This window comes from Dermochelys coriacea, chromosome 20 (genome assembly GCF_009764565.3).
Source record: "Dermochelys coriacea isolate rDerCor1 chromosome 20, rDerCor1.pri.v4, whole genome shotgun sequence".
In the NCBI taxonomy this organism is placed as follows: Eukaryota; Metazoa; Chordata; order Testudines; family Dermochelyidae; genus Dermochelys; species Dermochelys coriacea.
The window spans coordinates 6307463-6333896 of NC_050087.2; the positions used below are offsets into that span (position 1 = coordinate 6307463).

At 49.0% G+C, this 26434-nt stretch overlaps 1 protein-coding gene across 2 annotated transcripts; it reads right to left on the minus strand.

The window, feature by feature from the left end:
* Window positions 1-26434, minus strand: SP7 (Sp7 transcription factor). 2 transcript variants are annotated; one of them, XM_038378865.2, is made up of 2 exons: window positions 5247-5444; window positions 1-4157 (listed from the first exon to the last, which is right to left on the minus strand). In XM_038378865.2, the coding sequence occupies exon 2, from the start codon at window positions 4122-4124 to the stop codon at window positions 2880-2882; it is 1245 nt and encodes a 414-aa protein (XP_038234793.1). In that variant the 5' UTR covers window positions 4125-4157; window positions 5247-5444; the 3' UTR covers window positions 1-2879. The 2 variants fall into 2 exon arrangements, with proteins under 2 accessions (XP_038234793.1, XP_038234792.1); XM_038378864.2 differs by lacking the exon at window positions 5247-5444 and adding an exon at window positions 26273-26434 and having other exon boundaries at window positions 93-4157.

Consider the following 26434-nt stretch of genomic DNA (forward strand, 5'->3'; position numbering starts at 1 on the left):
CCAACGTAGCTCATCTTTTATTACTTAAATTAAAACCAACAAAACCAAAATCCAAACAATTCAATTCCAAATCAGATGGCGGTGAGGAGTGTTGGGGGGAGGGGGGATGTTTAAAGATACCATCTTGTTCCCTCTGATGTCGGTGGTGTCAACATCTGCTTATGTGACAGCTCCCAACTTGGATGTATGCACCAGGGATAGAACCGGGGACCAAAAAGTATCAGCATCCCTAGCTGGGGCTGTAACAAACTCTGTGGAGTGGGCACAGATGGGAGTCTGTAATATACCCTCCCCAGTCAGTTACAATTAGAGCAAAGCTGATTTTTGCCCCATATATTTTTTGCTTGGGGGCAGGCATGCAGGCAGTGTGTTAAAAGTTGAAGGGGGTTGAAATCAGGGAAGCTACCGCAACTGACACCAGCTAAGTGTTTGGTCCACCATGTTACCCTACATGGAGAAAATTAATAGATGCATGGAGCATTCAGTTGAATGCTTCTGTCAGCATTCTCAGCTGGCCCCTGCTGCCCTCCACCCCTTCCCTGACTCGTGTGTGCATATGTGTGTGTGTGTGTGTGTGTGTGTGTGTGTGTGCGCATGCACAAGCACATAAGTGTGTGCATAAGTGGGTGTCTGAGCAAGTGTGCGTCTGTGTAAGAGTGTGCACGGGCACAGTGAGTGTCACTTGGCTGAAAAGGGGCACATCATTTTCATACCCCGAACCCCGATGGCCTGTTCCCTCTGGCTCCCATGTTTCCTGGGGGGATAGGAAGAGAGACACACGTCTCACACCGCTCCCCAATTAACAGTCACACATACCCGCACATATGAAGCCCTCCCCACTGCCTGCGAACCCCAACGATGAAGCAATCCCCATTGAGAGTCCCTCAGGCTTTTGACAGAGAACCCCTTTCAAATGAAGCGATGCTCATTAATTAAATGCCTCCTCCATTAGCACACAGAGACATCCCCGCTGTTAACAGAGGCGCCCTTCCATTAGGGTGACCTGCAAGGGGGGAGGGAAATGGGCTCCTGCACCTTTATGATGGATGAGGCCAGAAAAGCTTTAAAAAAAAAGAAGAAATGTTTTCAGCTTGTTTTTTACATTAAAAAAAAACACATCAACATCATTACCATTACTGGTATGAGGTAGCACCCATAGGCCCCAGGCAGAACTGCAGCCTCATTGTGCAGGGCGCTGCACAGCTACAAACCAAAAGCTAATCCCTGTCCTAACGAATTTACAGTCTGGAGTTGTCAGGTGAAGCAGTGGGAGCCAGCACCCTCACTAGTTTTAAGATGGTGCTTAATACGTGTATAAGGGGATTATCTGCCAGGGTTGCCTGTGAAAATAGGGGACTGGACTTATTGACCTGGGAGGTCCGTTTCAGTCCCACATCCCTAATTCAGGTCCTGTCTAGGCTGGAAGACTCTATGGTGACAGGAGATCTAGTGAAACAGTGACATCACAAGAGCTGAGCAATTAAACGGGTTGGGATTTTTTAGACACACTGTTAAAACTCTGTCTTTGTCAGCACCTGTTTAACTCTGATGCCTAACTAATGTTTTGAAGAAAGGAATCTATTGTTAATAAACCACCCCATTAAGTTATTCCTGCTCACAGTACACATCCCTGAGTCCTCCCAAAGGTAACACCACAGAAGATCAGACTTTATGGCTGAAATTTACAAAAGAGCTCAATTCTTATTTAGGCACCTAAATACATGGGGCAGGTTGGGTGCTGAGGACTTTACTTACGTGCCTATCCTTGTATGGGTGCTGAGCGCTTTTGTCAATCTGGCCTGGATTGTGTGTGCTGAAGAACTGGAAATCTGTCCCTGAGCTATTTTTAAAATTCCTGATATTAATAAGGTAAAAAACTAAGGAGAAATTTTTGAAAAAGGGTTTTAAGTGGGGGAGGGGGGAATGTTCAGGGTTGTTGTTTTTTCCCTCCATCATAAAGAAGCAAAAACCATAAAGGGCCCAAGGCTAAATGCAGGTCAATGGTACCATAAGAGGCCCTGTCAAGAGAGATGACCAATTAACAGAGAGCCCCTCGTTAAAAGACGACCCCTCCTGTGTTTTAAACACAAAGGCCTCGTGAAACCCCCCCCACCCCGCTCCCTTAACTCATCATCATAACTTAAGACATAAATATAATTCTTACATTTCTAGATTAAATACACGGGGGATGGGGGTGGGGGAGGAGGGGAAGGTGGAAGCTCTTCTTGGTATCTCCGTATAGTGGAGATGGTGGCACTCCTTTGTAAAGTGGGTGGAGGATGACATGGGTTCTTTGTATCCTCCCTTCCTGCATCTGACCTGAGGGCAAAGGTTCTGATGCATCATTTAGAGCCCGATCCTGGTAGGGGCTGAGTTCCAGGGCCCCAATCCATCAACGCACCCGCTGAACACCAAACTCATGAGTAGTCCGATTGGCTTTGCAGGACCAGGTTCCCATTGCCCAGGATCAAGCCCTCACTGGGTTGCCCCAACTGGGAGATGATTCCTACCACACACACACACTTTGGTCAACCTTAAGTAACTCCTTAGGAAGACGGTGCCAGTGGCTCTGCGAGCGATCCCGGCCAGGTAGGACAAAAGGCTCAGTAAGTCTATTCACGGCAAAGAAAACAACATGACCTGGGGACTAGGTTCAAATCCCAGCCTCTGCTCCATGTGACTTTGGATCAAGGTCATTTAACTCTCCCATGCCTGGGTGGAGCGGAAAGCAAGGGTTCCAAGAGGATCCTGTCCAAAAACACAATAGGTGTCTGCATCTGAGCCGCCACTTCCCCCAGGAAATAAATTATCTCAGTGAGAGGGGGAACTAAACAGGAGGAGGAAGAAGAGGAGGCTGGAGGAGAAGCTCCACCCCTAGGTTAGATCTCCAGCAAGCTGCTTTGCTCAGGGCTGGTGGTGTCTTTGTCGTCGTTGGCCAACCCGTCCTGCAAGGCTGCGGCTGGAGAGCCACCGCCAGTGGCTGTCTCCTCCCTTTCGGCTTCGCTCTCGGCAGGCTTGGCTGCCCCCATCTCGGTGTGGGTCTTCTGGTGCTTGCTGAGGTGGTCGCTGCGGGTGAACCTCTTGTTGCAGAGCAGGCAGGTGAACTTCTTCTCCCGGGTGTGGGTGCGGACATGACGTTCCAGCTCATCTGAGCGGGTGAAGCGCTTGCCACAGAAGAGCCAGTTGCAGACAAAGGGGCGCTCACCTGTGTGCCACCGCAGGTGGGCCTTGAGGTGGGAGGCCTTGCCGTAGACCTTCCCGCAGCCCGGGATGTGGCAGCTGTGGATGGGCTTCTTCCGCAGGCTGGCGGCTGAGGCCCCGAGCCGCTCCAGCTCCTGGCAATTGGGGCAGTCGCACGTCGAGCGGCCGGTGCTGCTGCTGAAGGTGCCGCCACGTGGGGCCTTCAGTCCGATCCCGCCTTCCATCAGGGAGTTGTTGGCCACAGGCTTGGGCTTGTACATCTCCTGGGACAGCATGTGTTGGCTGGAAGGGAGGAGGTGAGAGGAGGAGGTGATGCCCACGGCCGGGTACGGGGCAGGGTTCAAGGTGGTGAAGTCGGAGCTGTAGCTTGGCAGCTGGGGGCTCAGGGATGTCTGGGCCGGCACAGGCTGAAGGGAGCCCTGGAGGCCGTCAGACTGGGGCTGGGCACTCAGCCAGTTGGTATTGGAGTGCACGTCCCACCAGGAGGCTGTGGCATTGCTGGAGCTGCTGGAGATCCCAGGATGGATCCCAGCTTTGTACCAGGAGCCGTAAGGGTGCGCCATATCTAAGGAGGTGTAGACACTGGGAAGGCACTCTGCCGAGGGGTGGCCCTTGGACACCAGGAGGGATGAGGGGTCCTGAGAGCTGGAGGAAGCTGGAAAGGAGTGGGAGAAGGGGCTGTAGTCATTGCCGTAGGTGGTGGAGGCTTGCGGGCTGGCCGAGGAGGACATCAGCCCGTTCCCACTGGGGAAGGCGGCCGTGTAGGAATCTCCCATGGCCTCGGAGCTGCGGAGCTTGGGGCTGGACTGCTCGGCTCCCAGCTGGTACAGCTTCTTCCCCAAAAGGTTCCCCGCTTTCCCAGGCGTGGCCGAATCCCGGATTGGACTGGAGCCTCCAAATTTATTGCAGGTGGCCGTTAGCATAGCCAGGGGGCTGGAGACATAGCGAGCATCTTCCTGCAGGGAGGGAGAAAGGAGGGCAAGGCGTCAGCAAAGGGAGACAGGATGTGCTGATCACATGCATTGGCATTGGCTCAGTGAGGCCTTCAGCAGCTAGGTTTGTACTAAGGCAGACTGATTCAGGGGGCCAGGACATGGGGCAACAAATGCAACACAGATTCATAGATTCATAGATATTAAAGTCAGAAGGGACCATTATGATCATTTAGTCCGACCTCCTGCACAATGCAGGCCACAGAATCTCACCCACCCACTCCTGCAAAAAACCTCACCTATGTCTGAGCTATTGAAGTCCTCAAATCATGGTTTAAAGACTTCAAGGAGCAGAGAAGCCTCCAGCAAGTGACCCGTGCTCCATGCTACAGAGGAGGGCGAAAAACCTCCAGGGCCTTTTCCAATCTGCCCTGGGGGAAAATTCCTTCACGACCCCAAATATGGTGATCAGCTGAACCCTGAGCATATGGGCAAGATTCACCAGCCGGATACCCAGAAAAGAATTTTCTGTAGTAACTCAGATCCCACCCCACCTAACATCCCATCACAGGCCATTGGGCCTATTTACCATGAATATTTAAAGATCAATTAATTACCAAAATCATGTTATCCCATCATACCATCTCCTCCATAAAGTTATCGAGTCTAATCTTAAAGCCAGATACGTCTTTTGCTCCCACTGCTTCACTTGGAAGGCTATTCCAAAAGTTCACTCCTCTGATGGTGAGAAACCTTCGTCTAATTTCAAGTCTAAACTTCCCAATGGCCAGTTTATATCCATTTGTTCTTGTGTCCACATTGGTACTGAGCTTAAATAATTCCTCTCCCTCTCCGGTATTTATCCCTCTGATATATTTATAGATAGCAATCATATCTCCCCTCAACCTTCTTTTAGTTAGGCTAAACAAGCCAAGCTCCTTGAGTCTCCTTTCATAAGACAGGTTTTCCATTCCTCGGATGATCCTAGTAGCCCTTCTCTGTACCTGTTCCAGTTTGAATTCATCCTTCTTAAACATGGGAGACCAGAACTGCACACAGATGCAGCACAATAGAGATAAGCTCCCACTGGGAACAATGGAGACTCTCCCCCACCTCATTGAGAACAATGGAGAATCACCCCACATCCCCAAGATCTGCATTTAGCTGAGCCACTTCGGTGCCACATGGGAGTTGTAGTTTGGTGCCTCCTGCTCCCATTCTCTGTTATGGACTGTGCTCCACAGAGACACTACATCTCCCATGATGCCTTGAAGTCATGGGATTCCTATGATGCACCAAGGCTGGCCAGAGGGGAGACTGTGGTGCATCATGGGAGATGTAGTTCAGCCAGTAAGCCATGCCCAAGAAGGAGAACGAGGGCATGAGGCAGCCAGAAGGCACCGCAGTGGTTCAGGCCGATGCAGATTAATGTCAAACTGACCCTAAACTAAATATTTCTTTTTACTTTTCCAACAGATTTAAAAAAAAAAAGGCTAAGTCAACATTTTCCCACACAAAATTTCCATTTTGCAGAAACCACATTTTCTGTCAAAGATACATTTCAATGGAAAATTCCCAACCAGCTTCCTTGTTTCATAGTAATTGGAACACCCCCCCACCCCCCACTCAGCAAGTGGTGCCTTGTGGGAGTTGTAAATTCAGGTGTCTGATGTCCCCATTCTGCCCTCTATGGTCTGGGCTCCTCAGCTGAACTAACTTCCCATGATGCATCATAGCAGCCCACAAAGACAATTGGGGTTTTCAATGAGAATTGACAGGTTTCAGAGTAGCAGCCGTGTTAGTCTGTATTCGCAAAAAGAAAAGGAGGACTTGTGGCACCTTAGAGACTAACAAATTTATTAGAGCATAAGCTTTCGTGTGAGCTATAGCTCACGAAAGCTTATGCTCTAATAAATTTGTTAATCTCTAAGGTGCCACAAGTACTCCTTTTCTTAATGAGAATTGAGTTAGGCACTCAATTCCCACTGAATTTCAATGGGATTAGGGCAGTTACAGTGTTGCCAACTGTCTTGATTTTAATCATAAATCATAAGATATTTGATGTTTATCCTAAAGCCCCAGCTCCTGGAGTCATGTGATTAGGTAGGAATCTCAAATACATCTTTCAGAGTAGCAGCCGTGTTAGTCTGTATTCACAAAAAGAAAAGGAGTACTTGTGGCACCTTAGAGACTAACAAATTTATTTGAGCATAAGCTTTCGTGAGCTACAGCTCACTACATCTAAGTCCCTTACCCTCCTTTGAAAATCCCTACCTTAGAAAATATATAGTGTGACTCATAGATGCATACATTTTAAGGCCAACATACGTCATTAGATCACCTCTAACCTCCTGTCACAGGCCAGAGAATTTCACCCAGTCGCCTTCGTATTGAGCACAATAACTTGCATTTGACTAAAGCACAATCCAACAGAGACAGAGAAAAAATGAAGAGGTAGAAACCAAGAAGAGTCTGTGATGCAGAGAGACACAAGGAGACTGCTCCAAGCAGCAGGAGATGCAGAGCAAAACATTCTCACACCAACAGTGTAAAGAGAATGTGGGACAGGAGGCAAATGCTAACCGAGCAGAGAAACTGAGAACTAGAGGTGGGCAGGCTTTCCCATATCACAAGAGTTTCTGAGATTTCGAAATGTTTTCCCATTCTGAATCAGGATGAAAAGTTGAAATCTCAAAAATTTTGGCAAACCAACAACCTGAAAAAATGTCAGGTTGATTTTGACCTTTTATTAACCCTTTACTTTTTTTTTTAAGTATAAATGCACCAAAATTTTGCAATGAAAAGTTGTTTCGAACTGAAAAACAAAACTTTTCATTTAACAAAATGTCGACGCTTCTATTTTCAATTTGTTTTCGATTCGGAAGATTTGTCATAATCAATCCTTTCCCAGGAACAGATTTGGTTTTTGACAAATTAGCATTTTCTGATGAAAAAACATTCCCAGTCAGCTCTAGTGAAAACAGAAGAAGAGAGATGTGGACCGGGCTTGGATTGGGCCGGTACGTGGCCATACAGCATACTTGTAGCTATCCCAAATTGCCTTCCTGCTCTCAAGAATCTCACATTTTCGGTGCAGTTACCATGTGTAACTGACACAGCCCCATCTGCCTGAATCTGCAGAGAGCCTGGAACAATAGCTGGGTGAGGTGTGAACTCTCTGAATAATAGTTCTGAGAGGTGTGGGCCAAGCCTATCATGCGGGTGGAATTTGGAAGACTCCCACCAATGTTTCTCTTATTCTCATGTAGCCACTGGTTGTGGGGTCAGATATTCAAGGGCTCACCAGAGGTGTCAATCTGAGAGGTGCGACTACACAATCAGGACCAGATTTCACATAGAGTTTAGCCCTCAATTAGCACCCGAGAGGCTGAGACCTTTGGTGCCTAAATGGGAGCTGAGATGTCTTGGAAATCTGGTCTAGAGAGTGTGGCAGGATGGCGAGGGGTTAATTGGGAACTGGAGCCTACTGAATGGGGTGGGTCTGCTTGTCAGTTTCTTCAGATCTGGGTCTCACCGAGTAGTTTGACTAATTGGCATCGCCACGCCTTGCATCCAGCCCCTGTTCTTGCTCTGGGTGGTGCAGTCCCTCTGATCTTAAAAAATTGCTTCTCGCAGAGTTGGGCTTGGCCAAAGAAACTGATCTGAGCAGCAGCACGAGTGGCTGTGGTTCTGCCCCCAGTCTGGAACTCAGCCCCTCTGCTGTTCCAGCCCTGGATTACCCTCCCTGGGCACAGCTCTGCTGATGCCCCTCAATCCCCATGGTCCGCTATGGGGCCTTCTGCGCACGTGCTCCTTAGTCCTGGCTTTCTTCTCCCCACTGCTCTTCCAGACCTGGGACCAACCTAGACACACAGCTCTGCTGGTACACCTCGCTCCTTAGTCCAGTCCTGATCCTGAGATAGCTCAGAAGTTAGTAAACAAACCAGAGCTGTAGTTTCACTCCAGTGTCCTTACCCAGCGAATCTCCCAGCACGAGTATAGTCTCATGCCTCTGTCCAAGCCACATTTCAGCCATTAACAAGTTCTATGACTTGACGTTATCCTTGTAAATGAATAACAGTCTAGCCAATGTAGGTAGAGTTTCTATTGTGTCTTTGACTCCCAAAAGATTCTAAATCACTTTACTGCTGCCTAACTGCTGTGTATACCTATGACTGACTTTACCCCCCCATTAAAATGCAGCACCTCTGGGGTGGGATGTGCCAGATGTTTACCTATGGACAGAAACATTTGCAATGATTTGCGTCAGGAAGTGAAAAATACCGTGTCCGTTTGAAACTGCAGGGGGAAGTTAGGGCAAAGCCGCTATCACAACAGCTGTTGCTATGTGAATGATAAATGAAATAGGGGATTACTGTTAATATTGACCTGAGGATCTGACCCCAAAATTGGAATCTGGGCAGGACATTAGAGTAACACCTCAAACTTACAGAAAGCTATGTGCTCTGACCATGCAAATAGTTAATTTTAAGCCATCAATAGTGTTATTCCCATGCCTGGAGTTCGAAAAGTTCTTAAATCTTGTCAGAATCAGTCTTCATGGCTACCTGCAGTCAGGCTCGCTCTCGGATGTCTCGTGAAATCTGAATCAGAAGGGATGTGTGATTGGTTTACATATTACTCATGGAAGGATCACAAATATTCATGAGTGCACTGTGCACCATTTTGGAATGTTTGCTACTGTGTGCAATTACACACCCCTGCAACGTGTGTGACTTTTTTGCTATTTTCACATTTATAAAACCATGTTTTTTATAGCTTGCCTTGGAAGCTCGTTGGGAGAGTGACTTTTTGTCCAGTGTTTGTACAGTACCGAACACAAGGGGGTCCCGGTCAGTGGCTGGGGTTCCCAGGTGCTATGATATAACAAATGATAAATAATAACAGGTGGCAATGCGTTTCACATTGGGGATGGGGCTGTGACAGAAGATGGGGTCTTTCTTTTTTTTTTACTGGAAAAATTAATGCACCTGAGCAAAATTTGCCATGGAAACGGTCCCCATTCTGGAGTTCAGAATGAAATGTGAAAAGACTTGAAATTCAAGAAGCATTGCATTTTTGTTCCAGATATGTCGCAAACCACTGCTTATAGCACTGCGGCCAGAGGTGAAATCCAAATCTACTGCAACTGCAAGGAAAATTGCCTATCCCATGACATATGGTAACATACAATCCCACCTGCCACCCCTCATGGTCTGGGAGGATTCATTGCCAGTTGCATGTATGACTCTAATATAGTGGCCTGGTCTGGAACTTTGGTGCTTTGGGGTTTCTGTGCCCTGTCCCTTCAATGCTTGTACTAGAGCCGGCTGGAAAATGGAGGGTGTCATGGAAAATTTCAACATTGTGGGTGAAAAATAAAAACTCAAAAGTTTTCATCCAAAACCCAAAAACTTCTATTCAGAAATGTTGCTGTGGTGCCTCATGGGAGCTGTAGTTTCGATGCCTTCTACCATCTGGGCTGGGTTCCATGGCTGGACTATATCTCCCATGAGACACCATGCTCTCCCTCTTGCTAAGCTTCCGCGATGCATCATGGGTGCTGCATAGCTATGGTGTAACATGGGAGATGTAGTCTTGCTGGTGATGGCATGAGGCACCCAAATTACAACTCCCATAAGGCACCATTAGATGGCTTCCAAATATAAATTTGGGGGATTGGGGTTTTTTTTCAATGAACAGTTGAAAATCTCTGCAGAAAGCAGACACTTTTAGTGAAAAAGTTTGTTTAATCAAAAACCCAATTTTCTATCTTAAAACAGTTTCAATGGGATATTTTTGACCAGCCCTAATTTCTACCTTTCTTGTCATTAACAGAATCTAAAGAGAAAAAGATAAAATAATCTGAGGAGAGAATTCTGCCTTTTTGTTCAGCCATTTTGTTCTTAGCATTGCTGCAGCCTGTCATAGAGGAGCTACACACACAGTGCTCTCTCCAAGTGTCTTTACTCTTTAATTTTTCTTGTTGCATTTCCCCCCCCTTACTCTAAAGATACATCACTTTACCCTTAAAGCATCGGGTTGCTCCTGATGGATCTGAGCGACACCTTGCTGCAGGTCTTGGCACTGCCATGCATGTCATAAAGCTGCACTGTCACAGAAAGGCTGCAACCTGCATGAAATCTAGGGAATTTCCTTCACGCTGTTATTTGCATTAAGGTAGCACCTAGAGGTTTCAGTGGAGATCAAGGCTGCATCATGCTACATGTACATACCTAGCACAATGGGGCCTTGAGCTCAATCATGGGCAAGACAGAGAAAGGTAGGATTATTATGCCCATTTTACAGGTGGGGAACTGAGGCATACTCCAATTGTGGACATTAGGTGTCTGAATAAGGGGATAGCTCAGAGGTTTGAGCATTGGCCTTGCTAAACCCAGGTTGTGAGTTCAATCCTTGAGGGGGCCATTTAGGTATCTGGGGCAAAAATTGGGGACTGATCCTGCTTTGAGCAGGGGGTTGGACTAGATGATCTCCTGAGGTCCCTTCCAACCCTGATATTCTATGATTCTATGAATACCTTTGAGGATCTGGGCCAGAAAGTCTAAGTGATTTGCCCAAGGTCACACACAGTCTTGAGTAGAGCCCTGCAATCCAATCTGGATGGGACCTGACCACAAGCGTGGACGAACAACTGAACCCTCTGGGGCTCGGGTCAGCTCTCCTCCTGCTGCCACTGCCACCTCACTGTGCTGTGAGTGCTATGGAGTGAATGTGCCGGGAATCCCAGCTTTTCTCGCTCCGCAACACACACAGCCCAGCAAGGGGGCGGCCGGTGGGAGTGTCAGGGTCAGTTTGGGTGGACTTGACTCCAGGCTGGGCTTAAAAATGAGGCCTCTACTCTCGAGTTCTAGCTTAGTCACAAACCACCCTTCTTCTAAGCCTGTGTGGTGTGACCAAGCCTAGCCCAGGGCTGGAGGCTTGAGCACTCAGGACCTGATTCAGGAAAGCACTTAAGCACATGCTTAACTCATCCAACGTTCAAAAAACTCCTGAGTCAGGCCCCAAAAGATCATCATATTTAGGCAAAAAGAAGTCTGATTGGTGTTCTTTTTATTGGCTCTCTGGGGGGTTCTGCGGGGGGGTCACCTTTTTAGGCTTTGCTCTGCCACCACAAGGGCGAGCCACCTCTGTGGCTTTTAGCCAGATGGTCAGGGACGCTGCCCCATGCTCCCGGTGTCCCTAAGTCTCTGATTGCTTGAAGCTGGGACTGGACAACAGGGGGTGGATCACTCAATAATTGCCCTGTTCTGTTCATTCCCTCTGAAGCATCTGGCACTGGGACACTGGGCTAGATGCCCCACTGGTCTGACCCAGTGTGGCCACTTGCATGTTCCTTAGTGAGATTCTTGCACAGCCCCGTGACTCCGGGAGCTAGAGCTTGACATTAAACACCAGACACTGCCAGAATCATGATAAAATGTCCCATCATGTGCTTAAGTGGTTTCCTGAACTGGGGCCCAGTGCTGATTTGGGGGAGGGACAGAGACACTGTTGGAATCGTTAAACTCATTCAGTAAAACTCTCATCCTTCCTAACATGCAGAAGCGAGAATACAAATCCAGCTTTGCTGCATTGAATCCCTGCCGTCAGCCCCTCGGCTTTTTTCCCCCCTTGCTTGTCTCATTATTTTGCTTCTCCGAATGGCTGATCCTCTCCACGCAGAAACTCACGGCTTCCGAGAGCCTCCTGTTTCCAATCTCGCCTCCCTCTCTCTCTCTCTCTCTCTCTCTCTTTTTATGGCCTTTTAATTGAATTACGTTGTGGCATTTTAAATCCTCCTCTTTCCCTTCCTTAAATGACTTCCTCTTTATTTGCTCCCTTTATGTTTTTAATCTGCTACTCTGGGAGCTTGGGACTTTGCCAATTCCGACATGCAATGCGTAAAAAAACACAGCACATTTCGATCTCATCACTCAGAGGCTTTGACCCACATGCTAAGCATCTATCTATATTGTCATCGGAATTTGGAGTGTAAAAACTGGCATTTCCTTCTTTAACATCACAGCTATCCCCCCACCCGCCACACTGCTAATTTGTATTGGGGGTGTGGAAGAGCTGAAAGAATCTGTAGATGTTTGTAATAGTTTTGCCTAGTTTTGTACACGTGCCACGGTCCTCTGCTGGAGAGAATCACAGTTGATCAGCTATGTGTCCTAAACCCTCTACTGCAAACTCGTGATGGAGATTCTCCTTGAGCTCAGAGCAGAAGAGTCTGAGTTCTGGCTCTACTGTTCCCAAGAGTTGTTAAATGGCCTTAGATTTGTCTGTTATTACAGGAAGATTGTCAACTCAGGAATTGTATTTTTAAGCACTTTATTTTTCACTATTTGTGGCTTTTTTTTAAAAAAAATATTATTATTATTTCCCTTAGCTAAGACTATTTTTATTAGGATTCTGGTGTCACCCACAATCTGCTATTCACTTTCCAAACATAACAAGACACAGGCCTTGCATACTAAAAAAGCTGCAAAAACTTAACAAAAAGCCAGTTTAGTTAAGGCAATGCAATGCAGACACACAGCCTCTCGTAAAGCAGTTTAGTTTTGATTTAGGTTGAGTCAATTGATTCAAGGGGAAAACTGAATTAAGTGTGTCTATATTAGCAGTTTGCATTGATTCAGATAGATGGCTTTAAAATCAAGACTGGATGTTTTTTTAAAATATATGCTCTAGTTCAAACAGGAATTATTTCAGGGAAGTCCTATGGCCTGTTTTATACAGGAGGGTCTGCTAGATGATCACAGTGGTCCTTCATCTATGAGTCCATGAAAAAAATAGATCTAAGTTTCATCTTTCACTTTGTTTCTAACTCATTGTAGTTAGTCAGTTTCAGCTGACCCGTCAACTAGTTTTGCAATGTCCTGGACTTGTCTACACATAGTATTTGTTGTACCAGATTCATTAAACTGGTTCAGTTAAACCAGTGCAAAGTCCTGTGTGGACAATCTTACTTCAGATTAAGAGCATCTTATTTTGGTTTCACTTAAACCTGTTCCTAACTGACTTATGCGTCTGGTTTAAACTGAAATAAACGTGGCCAAACAGTTTTTGGCTCTGATTTCCATCAATAACTGTCAAATCACACCTTAAATTAAACTGGAGCAATGCTGCACACAGACACGCCCCTAGAGCTAGGGTGAACATCCGTTCCGTTTTTAAAGGGACAGTCCTGTTTTTTGGGACTTTTTCTTATATAGGTGCCTATTGCCCCCCACCCCGTCCTGTTTTTTCACAGTTGCTATCTGGTAACCCTACCTAGAGCTGTCTCAGGGCTTGGAAACCACCGGAGCCTGCCTCTCAGAGGATCCATCCTAAGGTGTGCTGGGACAGGACATTGGGTGCTTAGAGTGGATTCCCCATTTAGCGTAGACAAGCTGGATAAATCTCTTGGCCATGCCTCTCATTGTGGTCTCAGGGCTTTGATTCGAGGGGCAGACTGGGGCATGAGTCTCCAGCATGCTTCCATTCCACACCCAACCCACTGTTGCAGTATTTGAGTGGTGACCCGCTGCCAGGACAACAAGGATTTGCTGTTGGCCGTTGTGACATAGATTCCAGGAGAACATTTTTGACTGGGCATTAGAGGAACTCGCCCCTTCCCAGCAGCACCTAACATCAAGCCAAATCCGGCCTGAGAGTGTCTCTTTCAACAGCCTGGGAGGGTCCTGCTGGCTTTGCAATGCAAACACAGCCTGGCAGCGCCAGGCACCGTGGAGCAATGCAGTCTGGCCCGGGGATGAATCTGGCTGTCGACACGTCGTGCTGCCCTTCGGGCGAGGCGAGAGGACAGGGAGCTGTCTGAGATCCTCCCTCCCCTCCTCAGTGCTGGCTGGCAGCAGGCATGGCCAGATGGAAACATCCAGACCAGAGCCTCAGCTATTCACACAAAACACCCAGGGACTCAGATGCGGCCGGGCTGCTCCGTGGGAAGTGCCAGACCCCAGCGTGGCTGCCGCCTAAGAGTCTGAGGAAACCCGGTGGTGGGGGCAGGTAGAGGGAACAGATCATGTTGGGCTGTGGCGGAGACAGACCCGCAGCTTGCATCAGCCCAGGCCTTGGGTCCCAGCCCAACTATTCCCCGCCATGCCCCGGCCATTGTCAGGGACAATGTGAAACCAGGAGACCAGCGAGGTATCGGCAGCCAGTTGGTACCAGCAGCTGAGGGAGCTGCTAGCCGGGCTGAGGCCGGAGGAGACGGATCTCTAGGGCTACCAGGGGAGAGAAGCCTCAACCAGAGCTGCTGAGCGTTTATGGAAAATTGGCTCCAGGCACAAGTGGGAGCCGGGTGTGAATTGTGACCAAATCAGAATGATTATCATTGTTATTTGTATTTCAGTAGCATAGAGGCTCCAGCCCAGATCAGAGCCCCATGGTGCTGGGCACTGCACAGACACACAGGGAGAGACAGTCCCTGCCCCTGCTGAGATCAGGGCCTCATGGTGCTGGGTGCTTCACAGGCACATAGAGAGAGACAATCCCTGTCCCAGCTCACATTCTAAACAGACAAAGGTGTGTGTGTGTGCGCGCGGGGGGGGGAGGGAGGGGGCAAGGGGGAAACTGAGGCACAGAGCGGGGAGGTGACTTGCCCAAGTTTAATAGCAGAACCAGGAATAGAATTCAGCTAGGCGAGTGCGCCTTGCCACTAGACCACACTGCCTCCTTGAAACCCACTAGCTTTGCCCTTAGACACTTCCCGATTGGAACAGCTGCTGTAGATGTACTGACCAACCTAAGCCCTGGGCCGGGGGAGAAAATCCTGCAGGCTTTAATCACCAGACATTTTAGACCCACCACTGATCATGGCAGTGTCCCCAGTATCCATAGGTGCTGGAACTAGGAGTGCAGGGGGTGCTACAGCACCCCCTGGCTTGAAGTGGTTTCCATTACACACAGGGTTTGCAGTTTGGTTCAATGGCTCTCAGCCCCCCCCCCCCTAAAAATTGTTCCAGCGCCCCTGCCAGCATCCTGCCTAGAGAGACGAGCCTGGGATTTCGGCATCGACAGGCCTGGCCCTGCCAATCACGGGACTCAGCTGTGCCAGTGGGTTTTGCAACATTGACCCTTGTTCATTAGGAGTAAAGCTGAGACCCTCCAAACTCATTCCACACAGGGGCTCCCTTCCCAGTGCCTAGGGATCTAGGCCAGGTTTAAACTGGTGACCTAGCCATCAAATACACCCTAAACCCACCCCCCTGTGCCTTCCGGCTACCCCTGCCCATCATCTAACTTAGCCTATAACTAAGGGCAGGCCTCTACTACAGGAATACTGCTAGACTAAACAAAGCGCTCCTAGTGTGGACACAGTTTATACCGGCAAAGCTGCAATCTCACTGGTAGAACTCATTCCCCCGGTCCATGAACCAAACCAAGCTATAGCAATACAAGCACAGCTCTGCCACAGTAACTGCATCTGCACTTGGGGTTTCTGCCAGCGCTGCTGTATCGGTCGGGGTCACAGATTTCACACCAGTGACTGACGCAGTTATGCCGGCAGAAGTCTGGCATGTAAATATGGCCTTTGAGATGCAGGCTCAGCTCTCCGCTGAGGGGTTTATATCACATTCAGCACCCTATCCCAGCACTAACAGGCTATTAAGAGATAACTGCTAAAGCAGGAAGGGGCCTTTAGTCTTCAGCTGACTTTTCGTTACGCCATTACAGTCCCTAGCACCCTTTGAGCCGGTCCCAGAGGGCTGCGTAAATATCACTGGCTTATGGGGCTCTTCCATGTAGCTTGATGGCATTTCTCTGCTTGTCTATCTGCAGTGCAATAGTTTCTGGTCACCACAGCCTGCCCATTCCACAAATTTCAGGGAATATTCCATGTGTCCATGGTCAGAACCCTACTGAGTTGGGGGAAATTTGAAGAAAACAAAAGGGGCAAAGGGGGGCCCATGGCATCAGGTGGGCAAAGCCATCAGCATCAGCAGCCTCTAATTTTCTATAGATCAAGGAACAGGCTGATGTCAGAAATTAACCCCTTCCAGCATGACAGCAATTTAACTAGTTGATCAGAATGGTCCCTTCTAGCCAGGGCCAGCCTTACGGGTGGGCGACCGCCCAGGGTGCTGTGGTCAAGAGGCATGAAGTGTGGCAGGCCTGGGGTGTGAGGCCATGGAAGGGAGCTTGGGAAAATGCGGGGGGGGGGGGGGCCTGGGAGGCAGCGAGGCCCAGGGGCAATGCGGCGGTGGGAAGGCCAGGGAAGCAGCAGGGGCCAGGGAGGATGGGGGAATGGGTGGGGAGCCCAGAGAGGCAGTGGGGACTCAGGGGTGATGGGGGGAATTCCAAGGAGGCAGTGGGGCAAGGGGTGATGGGGGGATGGATGGGCAGGCAGTGGGAGCTGGGGGCAATGGGTGGGGGGTTGAGGGAGGCAGAGGGGGCCAGGAGTGATGGGGGTGGGGGGCATGGAGAGACCGGGAAGCCAGCGGGGGCCAGGAGTGATTTGAGGGCAAGCCCGGGAAGGCAGTGGGGGCCAGGGGCTCCAAAATACAAGTTCTCCCAGGGCACCATTTTTCCTAAGGCCGGCCCTGCTTCTAGCCTTAAAATCTATGAAAACCAGGCTGGACAAATGCATTTGAAGGGAACCAGCCTGTCATGATTTCTGGAGCAAAATGAACTAGGTTAAGCCATTACAAACCCTTAGGAGGCTTGCATCTGCCCTGTGAGCTCTGGGTACGTACCATTGGCCCCAAGGTTCTGAAGCCTTTTACACGCGACTCGGTGGCATGTCTCTGTCTGTCTGTGTATCGCAATCACTTTCGCAAGCTCCAGCTGATCAATTCCATGGCAATGTTCTAGGCAGCGGTGGGCAGAATCCTATTGATTTGGGTGAAACTCAGAACAAAACAAAAGCAGGAAAGGGGGGCAGGTGAAGCCCTTGCAATCTGGTTGGCAGACCCAGCAGTTTCAACCACCTGTCTGTGCTTGTAGGTTAGATTAGCCCTCGCTGGTGGCCGGACCACACCAAGGGGTTTATGGGTAGGACTGCATTTTTGTCATGGAGGTCTCAGTGATCATGGAAATTGCGAGTTTGAATAAAGTCCCTGAAATCATGGAAAAACCACATTTGATGTAGGGTTGCCAAGCCTCCAGGATTGTCTTGAAATCTCCAGGAATTAATCTTTAAAGATTACGTCATGCGATGAAACCTCTAGGAATACGTCCCATCAAAACTGGCAACCCTTGTTTGACTAGACCCCCAAACTGAGTGGCATTACAACCCCATGCGCTAGGTCTCAACACCACTCAGGTTTGGCCCGTCTGTAGACAGAGGGGTGGGCGGGCCAAACCTGAGTGGTGCAGGAACTCTGTGTGCCAGGTTGCAATGCCTGGAGCAGGACATCAAGCCCAGCCCCACGGGACAGGAGTCACTGGTGCGGGGCAAATGCAGGGTGGGCTTCCTCTCCACCTCCACCACACACACCCTGGGCCTGACCTTTCAGTTTTGTGACTGTTTGGTGACGTATCGTTTTTTAACACCCCCTCTGCCGTGAAATGTATTTAAAATGTCCGTGCCAAAACCAGAGAGTCAGCTACTGTCACCAAGTTCAGAGAGCTGCTGCTTTAGCTAAAGCAGACCCCGTTCACACTCTTCAGTAGAGACTGCTCCAGGCTGAGTCCCAAGCAGGGTAGCTGTTACGTTTGTGCAAGTAGCGAAGCACAGGGCCAGAGGATGAGGAAAAAGGGGGGATTTTTACCTTTGACAGGAGGGGAAAGTATTAAAAAAGAAAATCTAAAAATATTTCATGGCCCATTAGACCTTCCCCAAGCCAGTGAGAAGTTTCCTGAAGCACCAAACTTTATATTTATCTATTTCTTTCTTTATTGATTCTTCTTTGGGTTTTTTTTTTTAAACACAGTTTTTATAAAACTCTCCCCAAATCAGCCACTCTGCTCTTGCAGCTAAATATCTCCAGGCTGATTTTTGTTGGTTCTGAATTCTTTATCTTCTTATTTTACACAAGAAACTGGCAGAGCGCTTGCCTGCCTTTGGATGAATCCTTGCATATTTCGTCTTATTTGTGAAACAGTTTGTATGGGCACCTAAGAGGCCCTTAGATTCATAGACTTTAAGGCCAGAAGGGACTGTCCTGATCACTACTCTGACCTCCTGCACATTGCAGGCCACAGAACCTCACCCACCCACTACTGTAACAAACCCAGAACCTCCGGCTGAGTTACTGACATCCTCAAATCATGATTTAAAGACTTCAAGATCTGACCTCTCAAGATCTAGCACATTTTACACATCTTTAGGGCCAATAATAAGGATCCAACCTGGGTCCCATGAAACTAGAGCGGGCCTGATTCTAGCATTACCAGCTTGGAGTGTTCAAAAATCGTGAGTCAAGCTTTGAAAAATGCATGAGATTGGCTTAAAAAACTCATGAGCTTTTACAATTAAATAATACATTTGGTTTTTTTTTTTAACGTGCATTTTGGCTTCTGGTAAAACGCTTAGATTACATTAGTAATAGGGACATATTATTGAGAACTAGCTTCAGGCAGACTGAAGTCACCATGTCATCGCCAGCTGGCACTTTTTTGGTCAGATTGCCTGCCTTGGAGATAAAGTCCTCGCACATCATGCCCTGAAGATCAGACGTGAGATGAGGAAGGGACATTGCCCAGCTCTGGACTGGTGGCTAACCTGTGATTAACCTGGTGCACTGGATCAGTAATAACCCGTTGGAGCTTTTAGATGCCCAGAATAAAGCCATACAACATGGACACGCACACCCAGCACTGTGGCCCTCGCTCTCTACCTGTGTTGTTGTTGTTCTGGGTTCTGAGCATTTCGGGTTACACACGGGTCAGTCACATTTCAAGCTTTTCCTCACAATTATGAGAGTTAGAAATTTATTTCCTTGTCTAAAACAACGAGACCAGATATTCTGACCTAACCCCGTGGCTCCCAGTTCTGGGACCTCCTGAAAAACCGCAGCTCACGAGACTCATGGTAAAATCACGACATTGGGATTCTCATTTACACTAAGGTCTCTTTAAACAGCCATGCTAGTGTAAATGAGACTCGGTCTATAGGAGCTTTGCCATTGGCTTAAATAAGAGTGGGATGGGGCTCTAAGAAATGTGCACAGCAAGAAATGTGTTAGGGCCTGATCGTAATCCCATTTACACTCATTTTAAATGGTTGTAATTCCATCAGCCACAGTGGAATTGTTCTGATTTACACCAATGGAGGAGAACAAGGACTTTAGATTCTCCCTGTACTGCCCCCTCACCCCACCGCACCCAAGGCTGGGCGTGTGAGACAGAAGGAATGAACTGGTTTTAGGTTGTGGGGTTTTTTTGTGACACAACCTAGGGTTTATAAAGGGGTGGGCTGGGGGAGAACGGAGAATGTCCAAAATAATTAAATGGGGCAGGGAGGTGTCTGCTTTTGAAAAATGAAGTTGGCTTTTATGGGGGAGCATGTTTTAAAGAATGGAACTGGGGCATTTGGGGGAGTGTTCTTTAAATGTGATTTTTGGGGCATTGTCTGAAAGTTGGGTTTTGGAGGGTGTTTTGAACTCATGAATTTGTGAGGCTGTGTGCTTTCAAAGCCGCTTGTTGTGGAGGAGTCCGTATGTTTCTCTTAAGAATTCAAACCGGGTTCTTTGTTGAGAGGGGTTATGTGTTTTATTCCCAGAATGAAATTGGGGGGCAGAAGGGGGGGATTTAATTGGTTTGGAGGGAGATGGTTTGGGAATGAAATTGGGTTTCGATGGAAAGAAGGCTCTGGCAGAGGGTTGGGACTCTGGGGTTTTATTCCAGCTCTGGAAGAGAGTCATGGTTAGAGCAGGGGGCCTGAACTCCTGGGTTCCGTCTCTACCTCTGGGGTGCAGCATGGGCTGTAATGGAAATGCTGACATGAGAATGACTGTGGTGGCACCAGCGTAGGGCTCTGCTACTCACGTCTCTGCCTGCCGAGTCGGCCAGCTTGGTCATCACAGATAGACAGTTCCCCTTCTAGTTTTGGGAGAGAGAAACTATTCAGCCCAAATTTCTGCCCCTGACCACCCCCCGTGTGCAAATCCTTAGTAGCTCCCTGGGCTTTTCCTGGAGTCACAACTGGAATAGATCTCTGCTTGTGTAGCTAAGGCCCTGGCCCTGGTGAGAAGGTGTTGCACCAGTATAGCAAAAGCAGTACAAACCCCCCACTGCGGATACACTGCAGCAGTGCAAGCATGTCAATTGCAGTAACGCCAGCCCGATTTTGCACCTATGCAGTTGTGATGACCGACCCCTGGGACCTCCCCAGCCCACCCTCCTACAGCTTGAGCTAAAGCTCCAGCCTGCATCACTAGGAGCTGTAACAGATCCATGTCCTCTGGGGCTCTGGCACAGTGGAGGCCAGGTAGGCAGACCAGTGCGTTCCACATCTGGAGGTTGCGTCTGTGTAACGCCCCCGCTATCCTTCTACAGGTGCAACTCTCCTTAGTCCAGACAAGCTCTATGATGGAAACCTGATCTCTCAGCCCTGTGCCACCGGATTGCACCCCTCAATGCCCTCCTGAGAATTGAATAATGCCGGCCAGCCCGGCAAGAACAAGACAAGTGAAATCCAGCGAGGGGGATACGCAAACCCTAGGGGGCGGACAAACGTGATCCAAGGACCCACCACTAGGAAACCACTATCCCACTTGCTGGTAGCGCAGGAGGTGTGGGGGGACAGAGGGCAGGTTTGATGTCCTTCCCTTCCCGAAAAAAACAGTCCTTAACGGGTTCTCCCTCCGGCCACTCCTTCAGCCCTTCACAGCCTCCAGTACTTTGGTGAAGGCAGGAAGTCTGGGGTCAGGACTCCTGGATTCTATTCCCGGCTCTGGGAATTAGGGCAGGGGATGGGAAGCCAGAATGCCTTGATTCTCCTTCGTTATTGCCTTGCTAAGGGGCTATTTGGCACCCCTGAACTGACGGCTGCACCCGGGATGGTGCAGATAGAATGAATTAATTCCCCTGAGCCCTGGTTCCATTCTGGACTCCGCCACTGACTCTGCCCATCCTCCAGCAGGTCACCGATGTGACAAGGGGACCGACTGACATGACCCAACCTCCAGGAGAGGGGCCAACGCAGCTTTCGGGGCTCTGCATGAGGGACCCAGGACCTCCTGGGAAAGGCCTTTGAAATCACCGAACCAAAGAGATGCTAAGGGGAGCCCCAGTGCATGGTGGGACTTTGTTTGGGAGGCTGGTCTTCGTGCCGAGATACGTTGGGCCATTCTTGGTGTGCTCCAAGGGGAAGACTGCTGGAGCCTGTCGGGAGGACGGGGCGTTTGCCACGGGTGGGGAAGACTCAGAGGCAGAGGAATGGGGGCTGCATTTATATGCTCAGTGTCTCTGCTTGTCTTTAGTCCCTGCTCTGAGTTCTGAGCTGAACCACAGGGGGGAACTCACCAGAGCTTGGGCTGGATTCTTCTCAGCATTGGGCACCTCCTGATCCTCTGTTGGTGCCTGATAAGGGCGGAGGGAATTTCATCTGACAATAGACTATGTCTCTGATCCACTAGCTGGACCAGGCCTCTGTCTAGTCAAGGAAGGAGCCAGGGTTCTGGCCTGATGCTAACAGCAATCACCAGTAATTCAGTCCCCTTCTTTTTGCCTTCTTTGGCCTCATCTGCGCCAGCAAAATGCCCCAGTTTAATGACAGATGAAGTGGGCTTTAGCCCACGAAAGCTTATGTTCAAATAAATGTGTTAGTCTCTAAGGTGCCACAAGTCCTCCTTGTTCTTTTTACAGGTTGAAAAATGCACACTGCAAAGCACTACTGGGGACACACTTGGGGCTTGACGAACACAGAAGTCACACTGGTTTAACAAACCATGGAGTTAAACCCTTGTGTGGACACCTTCCGATCAGTTTCAGATTGGTTTAGCCTGCACCCATAATAATAATAGTAATACCCCATCTTAAATAGTGCTTTTCATCAGTAAGTCTCCAAGCAAGTCTGTATTATCGTCATTCTACAGGTGGGGAAACTGAGGCACGGAGCGGTCACCCAGCAGGCCAAGCTGTGACTAGACCTCAAATCTCCTGAGTCACTGTGCAGTGTATGCACTAGGGCACAATTCACCTTTCCTAGACCCTAACCTCAAAATAAGTGGAAGACTTGCTATCTCTGAGGATACCAAGAATTTAAGCATGACACCATGGAAAGAAACTTACAGACCTTGCACTAGCTGTTTGGGTGCAAAATTAGAGCTACTTAATGGGTGAGCTCTATATTATGGCCTCATATGCCTCAGTTTCCCCACCTGACTGGGAATAATGGTGCTACCTTGGCCTCATATGGACAGGGTGAGGGATCACTCATATTTGCAATACTATTATTGTTCTTACACACAAAGGTTGAGATTTTTCAAGCTGTCTAGGGAATTCATTTCTATGGGAGCTACATGTCTGAGAGGAACAGGCACTGGACAGGGAATCAGAACATCTGGGTTTTATTGTCAGCTCTGGTGGGTGATCCTGTGTGCCTCAGTTTCCCCTCCCACCCTTTGTCTATTTAGACTGTGAGATCTTTGGCATGATGAAGTCCTGATCTCAGCTTGGGCCTCTGGCAGGTTAATAACATATACAGCCAAGACTCATGATATTTGGCATTTTAATTAAAGCACGAGCTCCTGGAGTCATGTGATGTTAAAATAATCCCCCTAGACAGCTTTGAAAATCTGCTCCTTTGGGGATTCCCTGTTTCCTTAGAGCAAGAGGGGAATGTAGGTGTTGAGAAATTCATGAAGAAGATAAGAGAGGAGGATCATTTTCGGCATGACAAAGGAAGGTGGGTGTGTGTGCGGGATGCCTCAGACCTGTGTTTTGCCCTCTAATCCTCCAGGAGCCCTAAAAATTCCACAGGACAAAAATAATCAGCATGAAGCAAGTGGGGAAGGGGGAGAGATGTGGCTGATAATGGGTAAAACTCATATCAGCAGAAACAACAATGTTCTATAGGGTCATGAGTGAATCCCACAGCGGATGTGGCAAGGGACTAATAGAGATGCAAGATGGAAAAGAGCCTGTTTGCAGGGAGGTCAGATGGCAAAGGTGCTTAGTTGGGATATCCAGTCCTGATTGTGGGTGCTGAGCACTCGGAAATCGGTCCAAATTGGGTCAATCTGCCCCTGCCATAACCTGGTGCAGTGTTGCTACAGTTGTGCCCAAAGAAGCTTGGCCTGAAGGGTTTTTAAAACGAGGGATAAGGAATTTCTTTAATTGGTCCGACTTGCTTGAAATTAATCCCTGCGCCCTATAACGGGAGCAGATGTACCCCCCACCTGGAATCTCAGATGGTTCAAGCTGTGTTCCTGGAAGGGTCAGTCCCACCCTCCGCCCAGCAGACATACAGATCTGCTCCATCAGCATCCAACGATCCCCCAGGTGGGACCTGCTGCAAGCGGCGATGCCACGTCTCGGCTCCTGGCACGCACACACTCCGCTCCCTCCCAGCGCGGTGCGCCTCGGCGAGGCTGGCAGCAAGGCTATGCACACCCGCAGTGCCTCTGAATTTTACAGGCCTTGTTTAAACTCCCCCGTCGGGCACACAGGGTTATGAACTCTGTTCTACAGGTGGGTAAATGGAGGCAGGGGGAGAGGAAGGCATCTGCCCAAGGTCACCCAGCAGGTCAATGGCAGAACCTAGCCCCATACACTAAGCAGTAGGCAATATTCCCTCCCTAAAGTCTCATTCCCCTGGCTTGACCACACTCGAGGAATAGAACGCAGCTGTCCCAGTCTAACCATCCAATTCCCTCCCAGTGCCGGGACAGAACTCAGGGGACCCAGGCCGCTGCTCTAACCGCTCAACTCCCTCCCCAAATAGAACCCAGGAGTCCTGGCTCCTACTGCCCAACGGGACGCCCGCTGCACAGCTGCAATCCCAAGCCCACCTGTGCCAGGATCTAGGAGCGAGCCTTTCTCGTGCACCCCCTTCCACCTGCCACCTCTGGCTCCCCATGCATGGATGGCAGCCAAGTCGGCCTAGGAGACCAGCACATGCCATTGTAAGGGAAGGCGGCTCTTGTTTTTTTCCAGCTGTAACTTTCCTCAGCCCAGGGCTGTTTTGACAGGGGCGGGATGGAACTGACACTGGGAGGGGACGGGGGGGGGGGCGGTATTGGAATTGACTGGGCCAAATTAGAGGCAGCCCTTTGGTCAACCGTTTCCTCCCCCTCTTGCCCCAGTGAGTCCATCCTGATTGAATCCCTCCTCTCCATAGGAAATATATACCGATCGAATCAAACCTGTGCGAGACCTAGCAGGGGGCAGCCGGGTCAGCCAGCCCCAGGCAGACAGACACGGGACTGGTCACAGACAGAACAGACGGTGTCAGCAAAACATCCTGAAGACTCAGGAGTGTGGCAACCCCCTTTGAACCAGCTCCGGACCCAGCAATGGGACGAGCTTAGAGACCAAGGGCCAGGTTTCTTGGGAGTGAGGCACTTAAATACCTTTCAGAACTGTCCCCAAGCGCCCTCGACTTGCAGCGAAGCCGAGAGAGCTAAGGGCGAGTGGCACCGCAGGGATGGGGCCCAGAGGGAGACTGGGCAGCTTGTATCTCCTTGGAAACAGTGGCCATCTGGGCAAAGACATTTGTCTCTAGGCCACTAGCTGGGATGACCCCCTCATTACCCCCAGCTAGCCTCTTGGGAGAGACCATAACTGGGTTTGCAATAGTCCCATCAGCGCACCATGGGCCCAACCTTGGGAAGCTGTGAGCAGCCTCTCACACGGTGCTGTGCATCCGCATTGCCAGATCCCTGGGGGAGTCGATCGGCGTAGAGACATCGATGCCAATGGAATGATGCCAACTGGGAGTCTGGCCCCATTGACTCCAAGGGAGCAACGGACGATATACAACCGTTGGGGAGAATTTGCTCCATTGTCTTCAACAGATCGACTCTGATTTACACCAGCCCAGATGCCTGCCTCGGGGCCTCAAAGTACTGCTTGAATCCTATGCTTAGCTAAGCCAACTGCCTGAAGTGCCAAGCACCTGATGCCAGTAGCCGGGTTCCAGGAAGCTGAAAGCACCATTGCTTTAACAAGATCCATTCCCCCTACCTTCTTTTTTCCTGAGACGCAGAAGCGGAGAATGGAAGGGGAGGTTAGCTGGGAGCTGGGGAGTTTTAATGTGGAACATGACCTTATTAACACACCTATCACCAGCCTCGAATGTCTCGCCACTGCTAAAATTTCAACTTCAAACGACGTCTTGGGTTGTGGGTTTGTTGAAATGTTCAAGCTCTGGGTTGCTTTTATTTTCCGTCTCTAATCGTTATTTCCTTTTCTTTTAATTAAAACCCCTCGTTATCTTCTTCCCCCTTATTAAAAAAATTAAAAGCCAACTTCTAAACCTACCCGATCCCCCTCTTTAAAAAAAAAAAAGACACTTTTCTGCTGTACGATCACGTAGGATCATTAAAAAGGATTTTTCTTTTTTCTTAAAAAAAAAAAAATCTTAAAAACTACTCTTTAAATAGCAACTCCAGCCAGTGAAATTTCTGTAGCCAATAAAATCTGAAAATAGCCCTGAACTGGGAGTTTGTCCTCAACCGAAACCTAAATATTTGAGACTGTAGTGGCTGGGTAGTTGGGTTTCTGAATCTTTCCCAACCTTTGCTCTGAAGGCGATTGCTCCTTGTGAAGGGTGGGGAGGCTAGAAAAAGTTTAACTTGATTCCCCTCTTTAACTTGATTCCCCTCTTCCAAGTTTTGCCTTTCTTCTAAAAAAGGAAAACACCCCCTCAGGTTTAAAAACCATACCCTGTTAAATGGGGCACAGTCCTGGGTTGGTTTTGCAAAAGTCTACACACACAAACACACACACACTCACACAAACTAAACACAGATGACACTGAAATCCAGGGCACCCACAATCAATACCCAGGCGCTCTCACTCCAGAGTTCAGAGGAAACATCCTTGATCTCTATCACTTCTCCTTCCTCTTGGTATATTTCACCCCCTCTTAAGATAGGCTGCCCAGCACCCCCTTATAGTCCTTATAGCTTCACCATGGATTTGATTTTAGGACAACCCACACCCCACCCCAAAATAAAAAGAAAATGCAAAGAAAGAAAGAAGGGGAGAGAGAGAGAGGGAGAGAAAAAAGAGCTTCTTACTTTTTTCAGCTCCTTGGGGTTTAGTTTCCACCTGGCTTGAGAAAACCCAATTGCTGCTAAGTCAGGACTCTCTAAGGCCCCTGAATGCATGCAGTGGGGAGATTACCTCGAGCACTGGAGATGCCATCTCTCTGTGTGTCCCAGCCTGGGGCGATTGCAGCA